The sequence below is a fragment of the Musa acuminata genome, chromosome BXJ1-8 (genome assembly GCF_036884655.1).
Source record: "Musa acuminata AAA Group cultivar baxijiao chromosome BXJ1-8, Cavendish_Baxijiao_AAA, whole genome shotgun sequence".
Taxonomy (NCBI): domain Eukaryota; kingdom Viridiplantae; phylum Streptophyta; class Magnoliopsida; order Zingiberales; family Musaceae; genus Musa; species Musa acuminata.
This window is the reverse complement of record NC_088334.1, coordinates 6,641,564-6,663,413: the sequence shown is the minus strand read 5'-3', so window position 1 is coordinate 6,663,413 and position 21,850 is coordinate 6,641,564. Positions and strand designations below refer to the sequence as shown.

Below are 21,850 nucleotides of genomic sequence, written 5' to 3'. Positions count from 1 at the left end.
TTCATCTTCTAAAGGTAATAAAGATGTGTAAAGACTGTCGACATTTGCCCTTGAGATAAATGACCTACAGTTACACATCCTTGTTGTGAAGAATACTTCCAACCTTATCTAGCCAGTTCCTCTTATTCAGATGATCATGACCAGGGGGAACTAGATTCTGTCTATTCTTTATTTCACATTGTCTAAGGAAATGCCCCTCATAGATTCTGTCTCTAGTCCTTCTTCCCAAAAGATTTCTTGGGCTTTGATTCTTTTTGTAAAGTCTTTTTTCATAACAAACTCCACAGGATGTTGTCTTCATCATTCACCTTTGGATCTCATTAAGACCTCTACTTCCAACTTTGTTCAATTCGAAGAAAAAAAATTGTAGGTTTGGAGGAAACCCTAGGCTTTATGCCTAATCAATAGGTTGCTCCGGCCTTTAAGTCTCTAATCCTTCTTCCCCGAAGATTTCTTGGGCTTTGATTCTTTTGGTAGAGCCTTTCTTCATAACAAACTCCACAGGATGTCTTTTTCATCATTCATGTTTGAATCTCATTAAGACTTCTTCTTCCAACTTTGTTCAATTCAAAGAAGAAAAATTGTAGGCTTGGAGGAAACCCTAGGCTTCATGCCTAATCAATAGGTTCCTCACACTGGCCCCTCCTTTGCATGTTTTACAAAATGTTTTATCGAAAATTTGGTCAATTCTCTCTTCTCTATAGATTCTTGATTTAGAGGTTGGTTTCTTCCTATTTTGTTTTCAATATGAATTGATGCCATCAAAGTCCTTACCGAGGGACCTTGGAACCTCCATGGGGATGTTCTTCAACTTATATCTTGAAAATCTAATTTCCAACCCAATGACTGAAAGAATCGATTCTGCTCCTTTGTGGATACGACTCCTTGGATTACCAATGGAGTAAAGGAATGAAGAAACACTATTTCAAACTACTACTCTTCTTGCTCACCCTATTAAAATTGATCCTAACTCTCTAAGTCTTACATGGGGTAGATATGCTCGGATTATATTAAAATAGACATTACCGACCCTCTTAAGTAAGGAGTGTCAATTGAGTAGCAAAATACTAAATTTTTTCATATTAGTACCTATCAAAACCTTCCTCCATGCTATTATCATTGTGGTCGGCTTGGCCATAAACCCATTCTTTGTCTCTTTAAATCTAAAACCACTCCATCTTCTATCTCGATTATCCTCCTTCGGACAACGACCCATTAGTGAAAATTAGGTTTCAACCAAGGATGGATATTCTTAAGGATTATATCGACTCTTTAACTTTGGCTCATGGATTCGTGTTCAACGTCATCCTTTTCATAAAAAAACTCTGACCAAACCATCACTATCAGAGACAAGGGCAGGGATCATTTGGAGTCAACACATGATACTCACATGACATACCCAATTGTTTTCTCTTCCCCTAACGGCTCCTTGCTACCAGTGGTTACCCCGTTACACGGTGCCATTCCCCACCCAACAACTAGTGTAACTTTTCGTAGCATCAATTCAAGAGCCAATCCACCTATCCCATTATCTCTAGAAAGGTGTTTGCAACATTTAATCCAAAATCATTCCAAATCTCTTCAGCGTGACAGATGGTAGAAAAGTTATTAATGACTAATGTCCCATTGGATTCAGGCATTCATTGCATGGATCAGATTTTACCAGATGCAACTATGGATGTGTATACTCCTCACTCGGATCTGACTCCAAATCCGAATGACACGGAGGCTTTACAAATATATCACACCACCTTAAACCCTAATCCTTTTAACACTAACATTTCCTGTACTTTTATTGCCTCTACACTGGCTATGATGGAAGTCGAGGAAGATATATAACTTCAGAGGCATGAGCAATCGTAGCAAAGGTGTTATCCACCATACAAGCACATGATGTCTCAAGTGATTCCTCCTTTCACTCGGCGGAGGATTCCGACCTTCTTCGTGATCATGTGGATCATCTCAACAAACATTTCCCACCTAGGTCACACTCAAGGACATCTAATCGAGCAAGTTTAAAAGCTATTAGTGGATTAATAAAGGGTAAAAGAAAACTCAAATTTTTTTAATTTTTGAATATAATTTACTTGTATATGTTACTTGTCTAGATGGCTTGGATCCCTTTAAAATTTTCTCCTAATGATAATATTTCGCTGGAACTGTAGAGGTTTAAAAAGAAAACTAGTGCAAGAATATCATGCATATATCTGTCACATAAAATCCTGTGTTCATTCTCCTACAGGAAACACATGCCACTACTGAACAATCAAATAGAGCTATTTAAAGACTCGGGAAACACTGAAAAGGGGATTTCTATCCTTCTATTGGAGCTTCTAGTGGTATATTATTAGCTCGGTCTATTAATTTAGCAAATGTTCAGGTGCTATCTAAACACCCTTATTTTATTCATGAAATAACTCAATTAAATAATGATAAACCTTGGTTTCTGTTAGGTATTAATGCTAGTACTTCTGTTGTTTATAAAAATAATGAAATTCTCTTTCTGATTTAAACTTCTTTGACATTTCTTGGTGTATTTTAGAAGATTTCAGTTATATTTTAAATTCACATGATAAAATTGGTGATAAAATATTTGTTATTAACTGCTCTACTTGTGTTTTCCATGAATTTATAAAAAATTATGATTTAACTTATTTAAGTTTTTTTAGTTCTAATTATACATATTGTATTAATCATACTGGCTATGCTAGAATCTCTGTTAGATTTGGCTATGCTAGAATCTCTGTTAGATTAGATTGTGTCTTTGGTAATTTTATCGTAGATGAATATTTATGGTAAATTTTCTGTTTATCATGATCATGTTAAATATTAAGTCTACTTAGTTAATTTGTAATAATTTTTTTTATTATTGATGGGCGTATCCGTACGATTTTGTCCTTTTGGAACAGAGCTCCAAAAGGTGCTTCTGAAGGTAAGGGAGACCTGGCGGACTTATGAGCCCTTGATCCTCATACTCCTCAACTAATGTGGGACTAAATGACTTTATCAGTGCTCTCTCCTATAGGGGAGCTAAGGGCTTATAACCAAGGTGCACGGCTCGAGAGCGAGTTTGCTCGACCGAGGTGCAGGCCTCGGGCCCTCCTTCTAGCGCCAATCAGATAGTGGTCCCTTACATCGTGGCTGAGGAGTCAACACGGCTAGGTTCGGTCCCGGACGTGCAAGATCATCCACGTCGGTGCTCGGGCGACAAGAGTTGTCGTCCGATGGGGTCAAGCTTGGGCTTTGGCTTCGAGATTTGGAGACCTTTGGCTGGCTGCCTTCCTCTCTATCGCTTGTCCCTACACATAAGTCGGGGTCGAGAAGGGGACTCCCGACTTCGACCCCTCCGAAGATTTTATTAGAACTGGGTGGAAAATAGCCCAAGAACCAATCTCATCACCGGCCCCGCAATTGGTTTTTTATCCTCCACCCCGGGGACCGACCGTACCTATCGTATTTATAGCTGTCGACCCGTCGGGCGGCGGGCTTACTACTGGAGCAGATGTTGCATGTCCTCGGTGTCGTGGCGCCGTCCCAATCTTTGTAGGACGGCGCTGTACTTGGCCGGCGTCATCCCGACTTTTGTGGGTCAACGTTGTACTTGGTCGGCATTGTCCTGACTTTTGTGGGTCGACGTTGTACTTGGTCGGCGTCGTCCCGACTTTTGCGGGTCGGCACTGTACTCGGTCGATGCCGTCCTAACTTTTATGGGTCGACGTTGTACTTGGTCGGCGTCGTCCCGACTTTTGTGGGATGGTGCCATACCCGGTCGGTGCCATCCCAATCTTTGCGAGACTTAGTCGACGTCGTTCCGACTTTTGTGGGATGATATCATCCCGACTTTTGTGGGACGACATCGTACCCGATCGGTGTCGTCCTGATCTTTACGAGACGACGCCGTAGTCGATCAGCGTCGTCCAACCATTGCAGAATGGCGTTGACCGGGGTCGTAGTCCGTTATGTTGATCTTGACGCTGACGTGGCTGTGAACAGTGGTTGGTGGGCAGGTTACCAAAATGTGTCCCATCAATTATCAAAACTTCTAGACATAATACCATGAAACTACCCATTTGATTAACTCAGTTTGAAATGTTCCACATATCCAACCTGATCCCCTCTCAGCTTTTCACAACTAGTTATGTTATACTTGTAGAGTCCTTTCTAATTGGAATAAGCATAACCTAGGGAAACATAAAATGCATCTTGATAATAATTAGACACCCATAATGAATTTAGAATCACAATTAGATAAAAATAACAATAATGACACCTTGGACATTTTAAAACTCTCCTTCCTTTATAATTACTATGTTATTCTAATCAAACAAATTATTCTTAAGTGGTGGGCCAAAGCTAAATGTCTTTGGATATATGATGGTGACAAAAATATCAAATATTTTCATACCCTTGTCACTTGTCCTAGGCACAAAAATTATATCAAAGGAATTTATGATAATAATAATAATACTCTTATTTAAGATAATAAAGTTATTTTAAATTTTTTCTATCCAACATTATACCTATCTTTGGACTCACTCGGCTTCAAACTCATTAGGTCAACACTCTCTTCCTACTCTCCCTACTTTAACTACTAGTGAATCTGATTCTTTAACCAAACCCTTGTCTGTGGAGGAAATTTTTATTGCTGTTAAATCCATGAGATCAGGGAGAAGTCTCTACACTAGCACTTCACTTCTTTGAGGTCTTTCGACATTTTTATCAAGATGCATACATACCTCCTTCCTTGACGCAAATATTCCTAACATTTATTTCAATAACTAAAAACCCAACTTATGTTACCAATTTCTGCCCTCTAGCTCTCTCAAAAGAATATTAGCCAAGGTCTTAACAAATAAACTAAAACCTTACTTTTACAATTTAATTAGTTATGAGCCGTTTGCTTTTCTTCCTAGAAGAAATATACATAATAACATTATTATTGCACAGGAGGCTACTTATATTCCTTTAAAGAAAAAAACCCTTGTTCTTGTTAAATTAGATATTGAAAAAACTTTTGACAGATTATCTTGGACTGTTGTCCACAAAGTATTTTCCTCCATGAATTTCCTCCCTTATATATTAATTAGATTAAAACTTGTATTTCTTCACCTATCTTTTCTTACCTTATAAACAGTGAAATCTCCAAGACTTTTATCAATCATTGTGGCGTCCGACAGGTGAACCTGAGTCACCTTATTATCTTAGTTGCATAGATTTTAACTCAACTATTAAATCAAGCAACTAGAAACTAAAGCCTAACTCCCCTTAGCTTCAAACTCAAATTCCAAAATTAATCATATTATATTTGTTGATGATATTTTATTTCGTTTTAATACTAATTCTAAGTCTTACAATACTATTAAAAATTAAGACTTATAAAGAGCTTACTAATTAGATTATCAATCATTCTAAGACTTTTTCCCCCCTAAATCTAATCTAAGATCCACTAAAAATCTTATCTATTCTAGCCTTGGCTTTAAAAAAGGATCATTCCCTTTGAAGAAGGATCATTGCAATACCAACCCATATCGTCCGGTGCGGACAATACGTACCGGCCCGATAGGAGACCGATATGCGGATTGCTCTCTATTGGATGATACAATAATCTAATCTCATATCAGATAATACAGGGTCTATACCGGATGGTAACGATTGAAATCTAACTGTTATCGACTTGTATTAGTCGGTAATGATCGAATTTCGATTATTACCAATCAAGGACTGAAATCACCCTATTCCAAAGGGTCAAATTAACCGTTTGAACCATAGTAAAGGGTTTATAAACTTTTTCCTCCCTCCCTCTTTCAACTTATATCACTCTCTTAATCTCTTTAACTCCCTTAAACTCATTCTCACTTATATCAACAATTTAAATAATTTTTTTATAAATAATTTAACCTTAACGGAACGATGGTTCCATTCGTACTACAAAACTATTCTTCAAAGTTCGAAAAAGATATACGTCGTTATTCTTTACTAATGTAGATTATTTTTGCTAAAATTATACTAAATTTATATTTATTTCTAGCTTAAAAATTTTAATTTAATTTAATTTAATTTTTAGATATTTTTAAAGTTATTTTTAATATTGTTTGGGTGTATCGTTGGTATGCCTCGGTACATACTATACTGACCATTGGTCGGTACACTGGTAATGACCGAAATTGTAAACCTTGGGAGCAACTATAACTCCTAAAAGAATTCCCCAATCAGCTCATGATGAAATTCTTAACAAAATCAAAACTAAACTTACCACCTAGAAATGTAATAATCTCATAAGCTGGCTGATTTATCTTGATTAAATATATTTTAACTTCTATTCCTTTACACATTTTTAAGTGTTACTTGGTTGTAAGACAGTTTCCTCAAAATTCAAACATTAATAAAAAAAATTTCTTTGGTTAAATAATTCTCAAAACAAAGGCTTACATCTTATCAATTGGACCACTGTTACCTCTCAAAAAGATCATGGTGGTCTTAATATCCAAGGCATCATTGCCTTCATTGCCTTTAGAACTACTTTACAAGCTAACTGTCTCAATCATTATCTTAATAATGACAGTAGCATATGAAATATTGTTCTTCACTTTAAATATGATCAAATTCACCCATGGAACATTCCTAAATATACTCACTTTAGCTAGAGTTGGAAATTATTCATTCGAGCAATGTCTGAACTTAAAAGGGTTTTTTTTTTATACAATTAGGTAATAGACAATCCACATATTTTTATACAGATCCTTGATTGCTTAGTATACACTTGAATCGCATTCCTACATTACTTGATGTTAATATGATACCTACATATATTAAGGTTGATGGATTAATCCAATCTAGTAGTTGGAATACTCGGTTGTTATTGGATATGTATACACCTAAATTGATCTCTACCATTAAGGCTATAGATATTACTTAGTTTCCTTGTGAGGATAAATGGATCTGGAAGGATCATCTATTAGGGAAGGCAATATCATTTGTTGCATCCCAAACCTGAATCATGTTGGTATGGTTGGCGTAGTCTATGGCAGGTCCCAGTTATTCCTAGAATTCATATCTTTTGTTGAAAACTATTGCATAAACACCTACCTACTGCTATTTGTCTTCTTCCTCTTCATTACAACGTTCAACCTGTTTGTCCCCTTATGCCTTTCTCATCTGGAAACCATTGAACATATTCTTTCAATGACCTTTTCTATCAAAATTGGAACCTTTGGGAAATTAACCTCAGTTTTACTTTTCTTTACAAATAATCATGGAATATTAGTGAATGGCTAAGGAAGGAACCCATCTAGGATTGAAAAAACTGCTTCAAGAAGCAATAGCAAACCAGTTGTGGTTTATTTGGAAAATGCGGAATGATGCACTTTTTAACCAGAAAAAACCTTTCATTATATGGGCTTGGGCCAATGCTATGACCCATATTGGTTATTATGCTATAAACATTTGAAGGGACTAGACTGAATAAAAAAAAGGCAAAAACCAGCTGCAAGTTGGTTTCAATTTAACACAACGGCTCCTCCCTTTTGCGTGATGGAGGCAGGGGATTCATCACTAGAAATCATCCTGGAGACTACTACACTGCAGCGGGACAAGAAGACATCCATAATAAATCTGAGATGCAATGTGAAGCTCGTGGTCAAATTAGATCTACAATCAGTAATTTCCAGACATATCACCCAACTATCAATCAACGTTGACTCTTCTACTATTGTAGATCTGCTGAACCGAGATGGAAAAGCTCCTTAGGCTATTGCTCACACCATTAAAGACATAAAGAAACTGTTGCACCAACTAGAATCATATATCATTACCCATTGTTTTCGGGAATGCAACAGGGCTGCTAAAGCTAGAGTTGATACAAATCAGTCTTCTGTGGACTGATTCTTTCCCCTTTTGAGCTTTCCTCCATTCTATATAATGACCTTCATAAGTCTTATTGTAGAACTGGCAACTTAATAAAATTTTATTTTTACTCCAAAAGAAACAAAGGATGACATGGCTACTCTATGTCAATTTGGATATATTGACTCACAGGAATTAGTAGATGAGCAACAAGGGGTAACATGGTGATGATACAATGAGTAACCTCAAGATTCAAACTAAGAAGATACAGAGGGAAAAACATGGAATTCAGCTTGAATTCATATAAACATGTATCTCAACAAAACGTGAAAAAAGGTTCCCTGAACTTCTGCAACTATTTACATTAAAGATAATGTATCTTGACAAATACATACCAAGTGACTAATCATACATTATTTGGTAATAAACACATGAATTATAAAAAAATAACTGAATATGTCCACCTACAAAAAGGCAGCACAGACTGAGCTTCAGATCAAGCCTTGTATGTTAGAAATTTATACTACATGAACTATTTATGATATACATGGCGTTAGAATGTATCAAGATCTATCAGTAGATGGATAGATAGTAAAAGATTCATTATATGAAAAGTGAGGCATCCAACTATAAGGAAAGCAGTATATATCATTCTTCAGATTGAGGTTTTGCTTTAAGTTTGTACGAATTATGAAATGTACAAAAAAAAAATCAAATATGTGACTAGAAAGAAAGACAGGATGAACAAAAAGGACATATATATATCATCAGAAAATGTTTTGTTGACATATGCCCCAAACATCACCATATCTCAGTGATCTTCAGGTAAACCAGATTGCTGACCCATGAATCTACCTTGTCAAAACCATCATCCTGGTAATTCACAGCTGAGTGTGTGATTTTAGTAACATCTAGTTCAGATTGTTATGCAAGTCAGATTAGATTCTTTTCATACAACAAAAGTGGGCAAATCAGAGAACAATGATCAATTATGAATTGTCTGTTCTCATGGAAACAATTCTTCATTAATGTTCCATCGTAACAGGCTAATACCCCTATAACTTAATTTCCATAGTCTGAAATCTAAGTTGTTTGAGTATAAATACCAAAAGATCATAATCTGTCCCCATAATTTATTTAGAACTTTTAGGATAAGTACCACCAAGACTCAGGTGCCACATCAATTATTTGTACCAGTATTTCCAACCAAAATTTTTATAGAATTATTCCTAAAGTCACTTGAAAACATAGTTTATATTAATCATAGCAAACTGTGTCTTGAAGAATAGGAAAACTCTTACCAATAAGATTTATGATAGTAACAAATAAAAATATATAATAATACCTGCTTTGGGTCATCATGCTTGCCAACATATCTATCTTCTTTCATAAAATTCTTGTAGCGGTCAATAGTCTTCTCCAGGCTGGATTAAGGTAAATGATCAGTCAGCAATTCAACAAATGGATAAAACAAGAAACAATTTATAACAGCATGTACACTCGACGTGAGTTTATAATCTCCTATCTCATCCTTGATCTTAAGGTGGATATATATCTAAAGCATTTCAATGACCAACAGTTCATTACACGAATAACATTGTTCCAATATAATAGGGTTCGTCGTACATGGTATATTCCTCAGTATGAGCAATACGGGATCGATACGGACCAACCTATACCAAATGATATATACTAGAAGGTTTTGTATCATCCGATACGGGTCTGTACTACTTGGTAATGATCATATTTGGTCGAAATCTAATCGTTACCGACCTGTATCGATCGATAATAATTAGATTTTGATCGTTACTGATGGACGGCTTAGATCTGACCATTTCCAATGGTCAGATACATATAAAAGGGTTTTTAAATCCTTTCCTCCTCTTTCACCCCTTTCACTCTCTTAATATCTTTTTCACTCACTTCTTTTATCTTATTTTCACATTTGCACTCTTTTAAAACTTTACAAAACTGTGATTTATGAATCAGATCAAACTTGGGAGGCTAATTAGGGAAGATTAATACCTAAGTTAGAGGAAGAACTCTCTAATCAAAGGTACATAGGCAACTTCTCAATCACATTCAGCAACTCGCTCGGTTTGAGATATGATAGCGATGTGTATAGTAGTGTTGTGATCGATGATGATGGCAACATTAGAGAGTCGATGGTCCCATCTACATAGTTTGAAGGTGTTGCATGGATCGATAAGTAATATTTTAAGCATGTCACCCAAGATCCAGAGTATGGAGCATGACATAATAGTTGGTCATTCTTCTTCGAGCAACGGTGATACCTAGTCATTCTTCTCCAAGAAATAGTACTATGCGATCTTATGATACGAAGCAATAGATCAGTGGCAAAAGTAGAAGTTCTGGCACTCTCCATATTTTGCAATAATACATGGCACAATTGTACTTACCTTAGGAGTCACCTTGAACACGTGTGGTTCACGACGATCAAATTATGACCATCACTATATTGATGCACCAATGACATACAGTGTATGTGTATATTATATCGTGGGATTAATTTGAATTAAGTCTGACAAACATATCAAATTGATATACCGATACAAAAGATTCAAGACTTTGATTCATCACCTGTGGAATTCTGTCATTCTTTTTTATGGTAGAATCAAGTATATCCATCGATTGATTATTTAATTTATTTAAATTTTACACTCATAGATCAAGTAAAAACCAGCAAACAAAGTTTAGAACAAACATATTAGGTATCCACTTAAGGTTTGATCAGGTGAAGCGGTGCTAATATTCCAGTTAGGTTATAGTTTCCATTAGGTCAATTAAAACTTCCCTTATTGGTAGATTAGACCATTGCTTGATAGTTTATATAAAAAAATTTATATAACATGAATTGTCAGGCAGAAAAATTTAAAATGTTTGAATCTAAATTTATCGGTGCATTTGTTAGCTTTTCAGACCACTGCACAAATGGAGTTAATTCATTTTTTTGTTCTTCACTGTAACATCCGTAGCTTTTCACAGTGTGAACCTTTAATCAATCTTTTCTTGTAACATAGACATTCATAGAACGTCCTCATCTCTATTTCTCTTAAAGACAACTGGAAGGAAATCTGTACAGCTGCACTAGGAATTCATTATACAGGATGAGAAATGAAATCAGGCAAAGATGATACTAGAAGAGAAACAATAAGTGCAGAACAATAGAATAGACATCAAAGAGAAAAGAGAACACTAACAAAAAGAAAAGAGAAACAAAAAAAAATTGATAAACAAACTGCAAAAGAATAAAAAAAACCATTCAAACCAGGAAGTCATTCGGATATCAGCATTCATTGTGCATCCACCCAACATGGTAAAAGTTTTGTTCTGAACCTTTGCCAATTGCATATGTGCTGTAGTACCTTGCAAACTTAAAAAAAATATCGGGAAGTACTTTCTGACTATCCAAGAATAGTATGAAATATAGCTGGCTTTAAGCTGCCTAATGCACAAGAACTGCATGCTTTTTTTATTTTAACCATCCTATTAGCAACATGATGTATCACATGGATCTATATAACATGACTAGTTGGTATAAGTACACCTGATACATGCAGATAGGATCCTGGTTCACAATATCATCCCATTCGGGTTGATAATTACAGTTTCGACAACCAATTGATACATGGGTTTAAGAAAATCAAATGGTACATAGTATAGGGTTTGTATTGCCCAATATATTTTATAGCCCTGTATCATTTGATACACTATATAGGATTTGTACCATGATACAGTTTTCCTTTGAGAATTTTTTTTGTTTTACACTATATAGGATTTGTACCAGATACAGTCTTTGCATTGAGAATTTTTTTGTTTTTCAATCTTCTTTTTAGGATCTTTTGAAGTCTGATACAGAATGATGTACCAACACATAGAATATTGGTATGAACTACTATGGTACCAATCCAAACCTTGACAAATATGATACATGAAATTACGAATGTTGGGTGTGACAAATATGATAATAAATAGGTATCAAATCAATATTGATGTTATTGAAACATGTTTTAAAATATTGAAAGCAAGCATATTAGAAATAAATTGTACCTGACCATGGACCTATCGGTAGAGTTATTGATTTATATCAAAATCAATTCTTTTTTATTTTAGATAGATGTGACAATTATCTTTTCTTTACTGATCTTTTCTTTTTCTCTCTCTCTTTAATGTGCTTACTCTCTTATTTCCTACACCTCCTTTGTATCATTATTTCTTACTACTCTGCTCCACCACATAATTGATGCTCCCACCCCATTCAGGATTTTGTCTCTTGAACTTTTTACCGATATACTTCCTTCTACGTCTCCACTTCTTCCTCTTCATCCCCCAAAGTCATTATATTCTCATTTTCCTCTCCTTTTCTCTATTTTATATTGCTATGGAGTTTGTATATTCATTTGTACCAATATAGTAGCAATGAATATTAGATTTTTACATATTGTATTAAATTTTATGATTAAGAAAAAAGTAAAAATTAGTTCATGTGATAATTATTGTTTCTTTTCTCTCCTATTAAATTGTCTTTGTTAAGGAACATGTCATTAATAGGAATTTAGTTAATGAAAATTTGAGTATCTTTTTGACTTAATAGTTGATATTATCCTCCTTTCCTCCTCATATTATTCTAGGAGATTACTATTTATAATCTTTTTTTAATATTCACACTCATTTTAAAACTTTTTAATATTTTTAAATTATCTCTTTGCACATGACCATAAATACTCTTCTCTTCTTCCTCCACGTCCTCCTCTTCTTATTCTTCCTCCTCATAGGAGAAGGGCATTGAGGGGGCGACAAGCAGGATTAGACAACAATAAATAGCAACGAGGATGGAATAAGGGGTTGTGAGAAAAAAAAAGAAAATATTGATAATATTGGGACTATAAATAGTAAAGGGTTGTTAATAGTAAAAAGTGTTGTGAATTGTAAGCTTCTTATTCTATCTTAGATAGCTTTAAATCTTTTCTTAGATCTTTTTGTTCTGCCACTTTCAATTTCTTTTTTGGATATTATTTTTTCTAGAATGGTAAAGATCCGATATTTGCACAAAGAGTTGTCCTTCCTTTTTGTTTGTATTTCTCCTTTCATCACTCATCGTGTCAATGGTGCTATAACATAGTCCTTGTCAACAATACTAAATACTTAGTTCTTATTTATTTGCAAGGCTTACATCATGTAATTACAATATCTTGGCTTTCCCTTTCCAACTTGCAAATTTCTATTATCTCCTGCTAGTCAATGTAACCCAACAACTTGTATTTATTCCTGCCATCCCAAAAGAGACTAGTAGCCTAGGCACGTAAGCTCTAAAGATTATTTAGATGGGCACTCTAACCTGACCTACTGTTCTTTGCCAAACATTAAGTTATGGTAAAGGATAATGCCCATATTGATTATAACAAAGCGTTTATAAGCTACTAATCCCTTTTAGTATTTATTCATGGAGATTCATGTATTATGTAATTTTCTATGCAGTCCTTAATTTTGATTGGAATGAACATTTCACCTGCATGATAATACATGAGACTGGGATTTTTGCAGATATTTTTTTTTTAATTTTTATGAAGGTTTCCTAGGACATGGCTCCTTGCGCTTGCAAGGAGGCCAGTAGAGCCACCATCCATCTTCCACTCTAGTACACCTCTCCTCCATGCCTTCTCCTTTTCTTCTTCCTCCCTAAACAATTCAAGATACGTTTCAACCAATTGAAATTTCATAACGTATCGATATACCAAGCTTTGCTCGATACGATACAATATGAATAATATATGGCCTCAGACGAGTAGAAGAACACGGTCTCCTTCATCTCCTCATTTGCGGCGTTTGATGAAGAAGGCGACGAAGGGTACAGGCGTCTCCAGCCTTCGGCGAAGAACGCACCAAAGAAAAAGCTGTAGAATCACAGACGAGGCGATGAAGGAGACCGCCTCTTCCGTTACTCTAGCCGTCGCTTGGCTATTACCTTCTGGATCAGGATCGTTGAGGGAGAGCGACGCCGAATCGGGATACGTCTAGGTTCTCCCAATTCTCCCTCTTCTTCGAATGCTCTCTTTCTTCTTCCTTCTCCTTCGATGCTTCTTCTTCCCTCACCACAACCAGGCTGATATCGCCCGGTAACAGGCAATTATAGTCGAAATCAACAATTACCACCCGAAACAACCTTATATTGTCCGATATGGGGCTTTATCGAGTAGACCGCCCGTTAGTGCGCGGTCCGCATACCAGTTAATGGGTGGACTGATTCGTACCACCCTATATGGGTGGATCGATTTGTACCGCCCGTATCAAGTGGTACGATTCGAAATCGCAAACCCTGGTTTCACGGTATGCTTAAATAGATCAAACCCATTTTGGTTGGATGACACAGGTCTCGTGTTGATAGCAACAAAAATAAATTTAGGGTTGATAGGGATAATCCTGACATTCCCCAACTTCCCTCGCCACGTAAGCAATACCTAAGCAAAAGCTCGGGTACCACCTACTCCCTATGACTGCCAATAGGAGGTCACGTTGCTTGCCCCAGCTTCTCGAAATGGGCCCATGAGATTAAGTTTTTTAATTTCGAATAATACCATTCGGTACGAGTGGTACGTACTGGTCTGATAGCACACTAGTACGCAGATTGCTCGTTACCGAGCGGAATGCTCAATAACGTCTCGTATCGGACGATACGGAGGTATATCGAGCGATAATGGTCAAAATTTCGACCGTTACCGCTCGACATAACTCGGTAATGGTCGATTTCGATCGTTACCACTTAGCACAGCTCAGTAACAATCGAAATCGACTTCAATCGTTACTGATTTGTAACAGTGACCATTGGAGCCTTTTCTCATAGATTTTTAAACATATCTTCTCCCCTATTTCACTCTCATACTATCTTAAACTACCTCAAACTCATTTTTCTCATATTTTCACTCTCCTAAATTTTACAAACAACGATTTGTGAATTGAATCAAAGCTAATTAGGAAAGATTAAGAAAAATGTTTTAATTAAGAGACATGCATTCTAATTTTCTAATTAGAGTAATTAAGATTTTTAATATTATGATTAGTATGTTTAATATTGATTACTTCGAAATTAGACACTTAATTAGTTAAATATTTATATTTTATGTATATTAAATATTATAAGATATTTATAATGGTAAAATAGGTTTAATTACATGTTATTAAAGTTATTTAACACTGTAATTAATGATTTTAATGATGATTTAATCGAAATATGATCGATTTTGAATCAATTCAATATTTTTAATACATATTAAGGTGTTTGACATATTTATAGTGTTGAAAGAGAAGTAATTAATTATGTTAATTATATGATTAGTTTATTTAACGATGATTTCATCATAATTTGATGTATATTAGATTAAAATTATATATTTAATATATTTTTATGTGTTTCATATATTTATGATGGTAAAATAGATTTAGTTAGATTTTATTAAAGTAGTTTAATACTATGATTAGTTATTTTAATGATAATTTAATTAAAATTTGATCGATTTTAGGTCAATTCAATGTCTTTAATATATATTAGGGTAAGTAATTAGTGGATAATTAATTATATTAATCATATGATTAGTATATCTAATGATGATTTTATTATAATTTGACCTATATTGAATCAAAATTACATATTTAATATTTCTTTTATGTGTTTCACATGTTTATGATGATAAAATAATATTAGTTATGTTTTAATAAAATTATTTAATATTACAATTAGTGATTTTTGATCGATATTAGGTAAATTTAATATATTTATATTTTATAACATTTGATTTAAATTTGATAGGATCATGACACCAAAGGACAACCATATGATGATGCATAGGTTTATGCTCGAAAAATAGATGATAATCGTTATCATTAACAATGTATTTATTGTGACTACATTGACAAGGGTGGAGGAATAATTCAAGTGAAGATGTATTTGGTCGGTGGGTATCCTGATGTTATAAAATGCAAGAAGGTTCCGATAGAGATCCGTAAATTATTTCAAAGCAAGCTATAACAAGCAAAGGAAGATACATTAAAAAAGAAGGCAAGAGTTGAGGAAGAATATTATAGGACTACGCAGGAACCAATTTATAATAAATATGTGGGCTATGACGATGAAGTCGACTCAGATCTTACAATTGAGATTCGTGCATCATTGGATGCAGCAGTATATGGTCGATGAAATAATGAGGCATCGATAATTGGAGCATGGCAGTGGTAGTGGAATCCAAAGGTCGGCTAGCATGAGGCAGCCAACTGCTCCTCCTCAGTTAGGCAAAACTAGTAACATGTGGTCTGGTGAACTCCGTGGTTTTATGTGAGGTCTTGGTAAGATGCTTACACCAAATATTATTGATATTGATCCACAAGCCTATTCCCCACAAATAGCGAAATAGACACAGATTGTATACACAAAAGAAAAAAGTGAAATATTAGAAAAATAATTTTAAAATAGTTTAACTTCCACAAGATTCCAGCCAACACAGCCCAAGGTCCATATTATCAGAATATGATCTTATCTATTCAAAGTCTAGCATGGGGATCCAACCTCCAACACCAAGAGAGATTCACGGCGTGTACTTAGATGAGGAGCATGGCAGTGGTAGTGGAATTCAAAAGTCGGCTAGCATGAGGCAGCCAACTGCTCCTCCTCAATTAGGCAAAACTAGTAACATGTGGTCTGGTAAACTCCGTGGCTTTATGTGACGTCTTGGTAAGATGTCTACACCAAATATTATTGATATTGATCCGTAAGCCTATCCCCCACAAATAGTGAAATAAACACAGATTGATGATGTATACACAAAAGAAAAAGTGAAATATTAGGAAAATAATTTCAAAATAGTTCAATTTCCATAAGATTCCAACCAACACAGCCTAAAGTCCATATTATCAGAGTATGATCTTATCTATTCAAAGTCTAGCATGGGGATCCAACCTCCAACACCGAGGGAGATTCACGGCGTGTACTTGGATGAGGAGCATGGCAGTGGTGGTGGAATCCAAAGGTCGGCTAGCATGAGTCAACCAACTGCTCCTCCTCAATTAGGCAAAACTAGTAACATGTGGTCTGGTGAACTTTGTGATTTTATATGAGGTCTTGGTAAGATGTCTACACTAAATATTGTTGATATTAATCCGCAAGCCTATCCCCCACAAATAACGAAATAGACATGGATTGATGATATATACACAAGAAAAAAATGAGATATTAAGAAAACAATTTCAAAATAGTTCAACTTCCACAAGATTCCAACCAACACAGCCCAAGGTCCATATTATCATAGTATGGTCTTATCTATTCAAAGTCTGGCATGGGGATCCAACCTCCAACACCGAGGGAGATTCACGACGTGTACTTAGATAAGAAGTTAGCAAAATTAAAGGATTGGATCAAATCCTTCGAGAGGTAATGGGATGAATATGAGGTGATACTAACGTATGACACTTGGATAGGACCAACAAAAATGAGTATCATCAACTTTCTTATTTATTACAACAGAAAGCGTTTTATAAGTTAGCTAATGCTTTTGAAAATATCCAAGATACAGGATATATTTAGAGCTTGATGGACACTAAAATAAAGGAGATCGAACCATAATATGATATCCAAATAGTAACCGCCAATGGAACAAATATCAAGAAGGTCAGTTTGTAATTGATGGAAAAAAGATATTATTTTAGACTCCATATATAGCTTATTGCATAGATTTAATGCTAAACAATATTGGTACGCTGGATGCGTGTAGTTCGAGCACAATCAATTACAAAGTTTATATATAAATATTATTGAGCCCATGCTTTCATACAAAAGTATATAAACGGTGAGATACTCCGACCTGGAGTCACTCGGTTACCTACTAATTTTATTGCATAAAGTCATTATAGCAAAAAAGGCATGACTTAAAGATAATGATCACTTTACAAGAGTGATCTAATTCCAGATATTCGAGATTGAGCGATGGAAAGAAGATAGAAAAGTCCATTCTTTCCTCTAGATTTTGAGAGACTAGGCTAAAATCATAAAAGGTGTGAAACCACTTTATATTATTCTCCATAAGGTTGATATAAACAAGTATCTTAAATATATATTGTTTCAACAAGAGAGGATGTCAAGAAAGCATTTAAAGATGATTTTAAGGTCGACTAATATGTACGGATCATTGATCGTCGGACTGAAGTTCATATGGATCAAGATATCCATAATGCAGGTAAATTCATATTCAGAATAATTTAATTTATTATTTCTTATATAATAAAAAATCATACTAACAAAATTATGTCTTGCAGCGTATTATCTAAACCTAATAATTCAATATCAGTATGCTCTCGGAACGCAAAATAATTTACTAATGGCACTATGAAATGTTATATATCGGCTCTTGCCAAACACTACTGATACAGCCGATACTCTTATAGAGGGTCGGTTATTTCTAGAAATAGCTCGTTTATTCTCCGATATTGTAGCTGTATCATGTCGTTACACTATGGATCCTAGTAAGGAAAAGTTACACATATTGACTATCAATTATATTTGATATTAATTATTTATTATGTTAATAAAATCTTATTTATATCTTTTTACAGTCAAGTGATAGCTACAATTTAGAGAGGATGCACCACATTTAAGAAAGGTTTTCGTTCGTGTACTTATATAGACGACTAGTGGTTGCGAACGTAATTAGTCAATGTTTGCATTGATTCACATAAAGGTCCACAACAAACTCTCATATAGACAGTTAGAGAAACTGATATATGTTCATTATAACATCGACCAAGGTTACGATGTACTAAGCTGAATAAGGAGCCAGAGGAACCAGATATTGAACCCATCAACGTCTAATTCTATAACGAAGATTCAGAGCCGATGTTAGAGAGGGTCGAAGTGGCAGAGAACTAAGAGGATCCTCTGCTTAATTAGGTGGGAGATCCTCAACGTCCTTTATGTTTTATCACCGAGATAATAGAAAAAGAGGAAACACAACCCCAATAGGTGAAAAATCCCCCTCGATCACAACGTGGTGGTAGGAGTCAAATAACATTGAGTCAAACTGCTCGAGAAACTATAGACACCCACGGTCACAGTTGTCCGTCCAGCGTGCAAAGACAAAGGGAAAGGTAGTAGCATCAGCCGCATCATTAGAAAGAAACGAGTAAGGTGACAAAACACCTTCATAATTACATTCAGCAACTCGCTCGGTCTAAAGACATGACAGCAACATGGACAACAGTGCCTCCACGGATGAAAACAGCGATACCGGACAATCATTGGTCTTATCTACACAACTTAAGGGTGGTACATGGACCAAGGAGCAATATTTTACACATGCCACCCAAGATTTAGATCAAGGAACTCGATAAGGTACTAATCAAGTTTATGTGTGGAGGGGGAAGGGAAAGCGAAAGGAAGTGGATAAATTTGAATAGATGTGACAGAGCTTACATGATGTAGATATAGATCATCATATTCACAACCGTCGTATTATGGAGAATCATACAGCCAATAGCAATACAGTGATAGTTGGTCATACTTCTACGAGCAATAGTATGATACAGAGTAACAGATCAGTGGCGAAAGATGAATCTCTGACATTCACCAATATATGCCTCAATAGTCGCCTCGGACAAATGTGATTCATGACAATCAACTTACGATCATCACCACATTAATGCACCAATGACATATGGTATATCAATAAACTATGTCATGCGATCAATTTCATGATTGAGTCCAACAAACATATCATATTGATATGCAGATGTATAGGATCGAGGATCCCGATCCATCACCCGTGGAAGCCCGTCGTTCGTTTTGGTGGTAGAATCAATAATCAGGTATATCTACATATATGATTATTTAATTTATTTAAACTTTAAAATTTATATTGTAACAAAATAATCTAACAATTTAAATGATTTTTATGTAGATATTTCAATATTTACATAAGGACAATCCGTAATAGATCGAAATACGAACTTTGCACAAAACTATTCCTCAAAGTCTAAACAAGATAAGTGATACTATTCTTACCTTATTTACATTGATTTTGCTAAACTTATATGATACTATTCTTACCTAATTTACATTGATTTTACTAAACTTATATTATTACTATATTTACTTCTAACTTAAAAATCTTATCCTAACTTTTTTTTTATTTTCAGATATTTTCAGAGGATTTTACGTTTAAATTAGGTATGCTGCTCGGTACACTGTATTGTATCGTATCGAGCAAAGCTCGAAACTTCGGTACGGTACAAAATTTCAATCCTTACAGGAAACCCACTCCTTACCGATCCTGTAGTTGGGAAAGAGAACTTGACTCCGCATTAATGGTCGGCAAGAAGGTCCAGCTTCACCAGCCTTCCCTTTTAGACGAACGATGAAGGGATCACGCCCTGCTTGACCTAAAGAAGGAAGACAAACCAGAGGCCTCACCTCGATAGTCCCCAAGAGTCGTACGTGAGGGCACACACCAACAAGCCGCCTGCATTAAATGCCTCCACCATGCATGGCAAGAGGGGTCGTAGCAGAGACCTGTTTGCTCCACCCAACACCCAGGTATAAAAGCCAAGTCCCGAGGCAAGCAGGCAAAACAAACTCTTTACTCACTCGTTTATGCTATTAATATTGTTGTCTTCCTTCCTCTTCATTTTCCAGACTTGAACATCGAAAGGATCGAGTCGAGACACTCCCAGCGCAGGCCTGTTGTATAGGGTTGTCGGCGTAGCCTAGAGGCATGGCTAATAGGCTACCCAGTAGAGAGTACCACCTAGATCCTAAACCAAGCTTTACCGCTTGAAGATTAAGCCGCTCCCGGCGAACCGCCTCTCCCTACAGATTCCTTCGTCCTTCTCGCAATGCTTGCTCACCATGTCACCCAGGATGAGTCATAAAAAGGGACACATTTTAGACAATGAACCAATCAATCCGACTCATCGGTTGATGGTCCCTGTGTGTTAACGAGGGTCTTAATAAGTTTGACTAATTACAACAAAAACAAAGTTATCTTTCAAAAATTCTCCTTGACGGTCTCTGTGTGTTAACGAGGGTCTTAATAAGTTTGTCTAATTACAACAAAAACAAATTTATCTTTCAAAAATTCTCTTTGACGATCCGTGTGTTAACGAGGGTCTTAATAAGTTTGACTAATTACAACAAAAACAAAGTTATCTTTTAAAAATTCTCTCCTCTAATCTTTTAGGTAAATGATAGTATTGACTCTTGAAAGGTTTGATTTTCAAGGATAGTTAATTTTGATATATGGAATTAATATACAACACATGACGTTAAAACAGATTTTAATAAAATTATTATTTAATATATGATAATAAAATTATTATTTAACTAGAGGTAAAATGATCAATGTCAATGGTACGAGAAGAGAAAAAAGGAAGATCTAAACATATTTTATTAAAAATTTTAAATAAAATTTTAAATATTTTAAACTTAATTAAACATATGACATTTTATGGATCTCGATGATAAAAGGTACATATAAACCAACTTTAAATAGTTAGGACTTATAATTTAATAATAATTATTATTATTAGAATCATTATTCAACAAATAGATGCTTTGTTATAATTCTCTATTGATTATCTCTCTCTTCCTTAAGCCTCACCCAGACCTAATAAGGGCTGGCAATTGACTAGTATTAGTATTACCATACTAGTTATTTAGACCGTGTTGGCTGGCTATACATAACCCGTATAAGCTCCCTTCTCACTTCCTCTCTCTCATTCTCTATCAAAACATTTAATTATTTAGATATGTTAATTTATAGGAGGATTAAATTTAATATCAAAATTTGAATTTTTTTTCCAAATCAAGGTAAATCCCAACCTAGATTCAAGTTTCTTTTTCAAACCTAAATTTAAGTTAATTTCATACAATTAGGTTTGGATTATGATTATTCTTCAATATATATGTTTAAAATTTCTTATAGAACTATGAGGATTGAGGCTTTATGCTTAA

The 21,850-nt window shown here is 35.1% G+C and overlaps 1 protein-coding gene across 3 annotated transcripts in view; it reads right to left on the bottom strand.

Moving 5' to 3' along the window:
• The window catches only part of LOC135587287 (truncated transcription factor CAULIFLOWER A-like), a 45,390-nt gene that overhangs the window by 4,445 nt on the left and 19,095 nt on the right, over positions 1-21,850 (bottom strand). For 2 of the 3 annotated variants that reach the window (XM_065078524.1, XM_065078522.1), the window contains exons 2-3: positions 11,132-11,236; positions 9,188-9,266 (exon numbers count right to left, since the gene is read on the bottom strand). In XM_065078524.1, coding sequence (XP_064934596.1) covers positions 9,188-9,266; positions 11,132-11,236 — 184 coding nt within the window. The remainder of the gene's footprint in view (positions 1-9,187; positions 9,267-11,131; positions 11,237-21,850) is intronic. The other variant, XM_065078523.1, reaches the window with a different exon arrangement.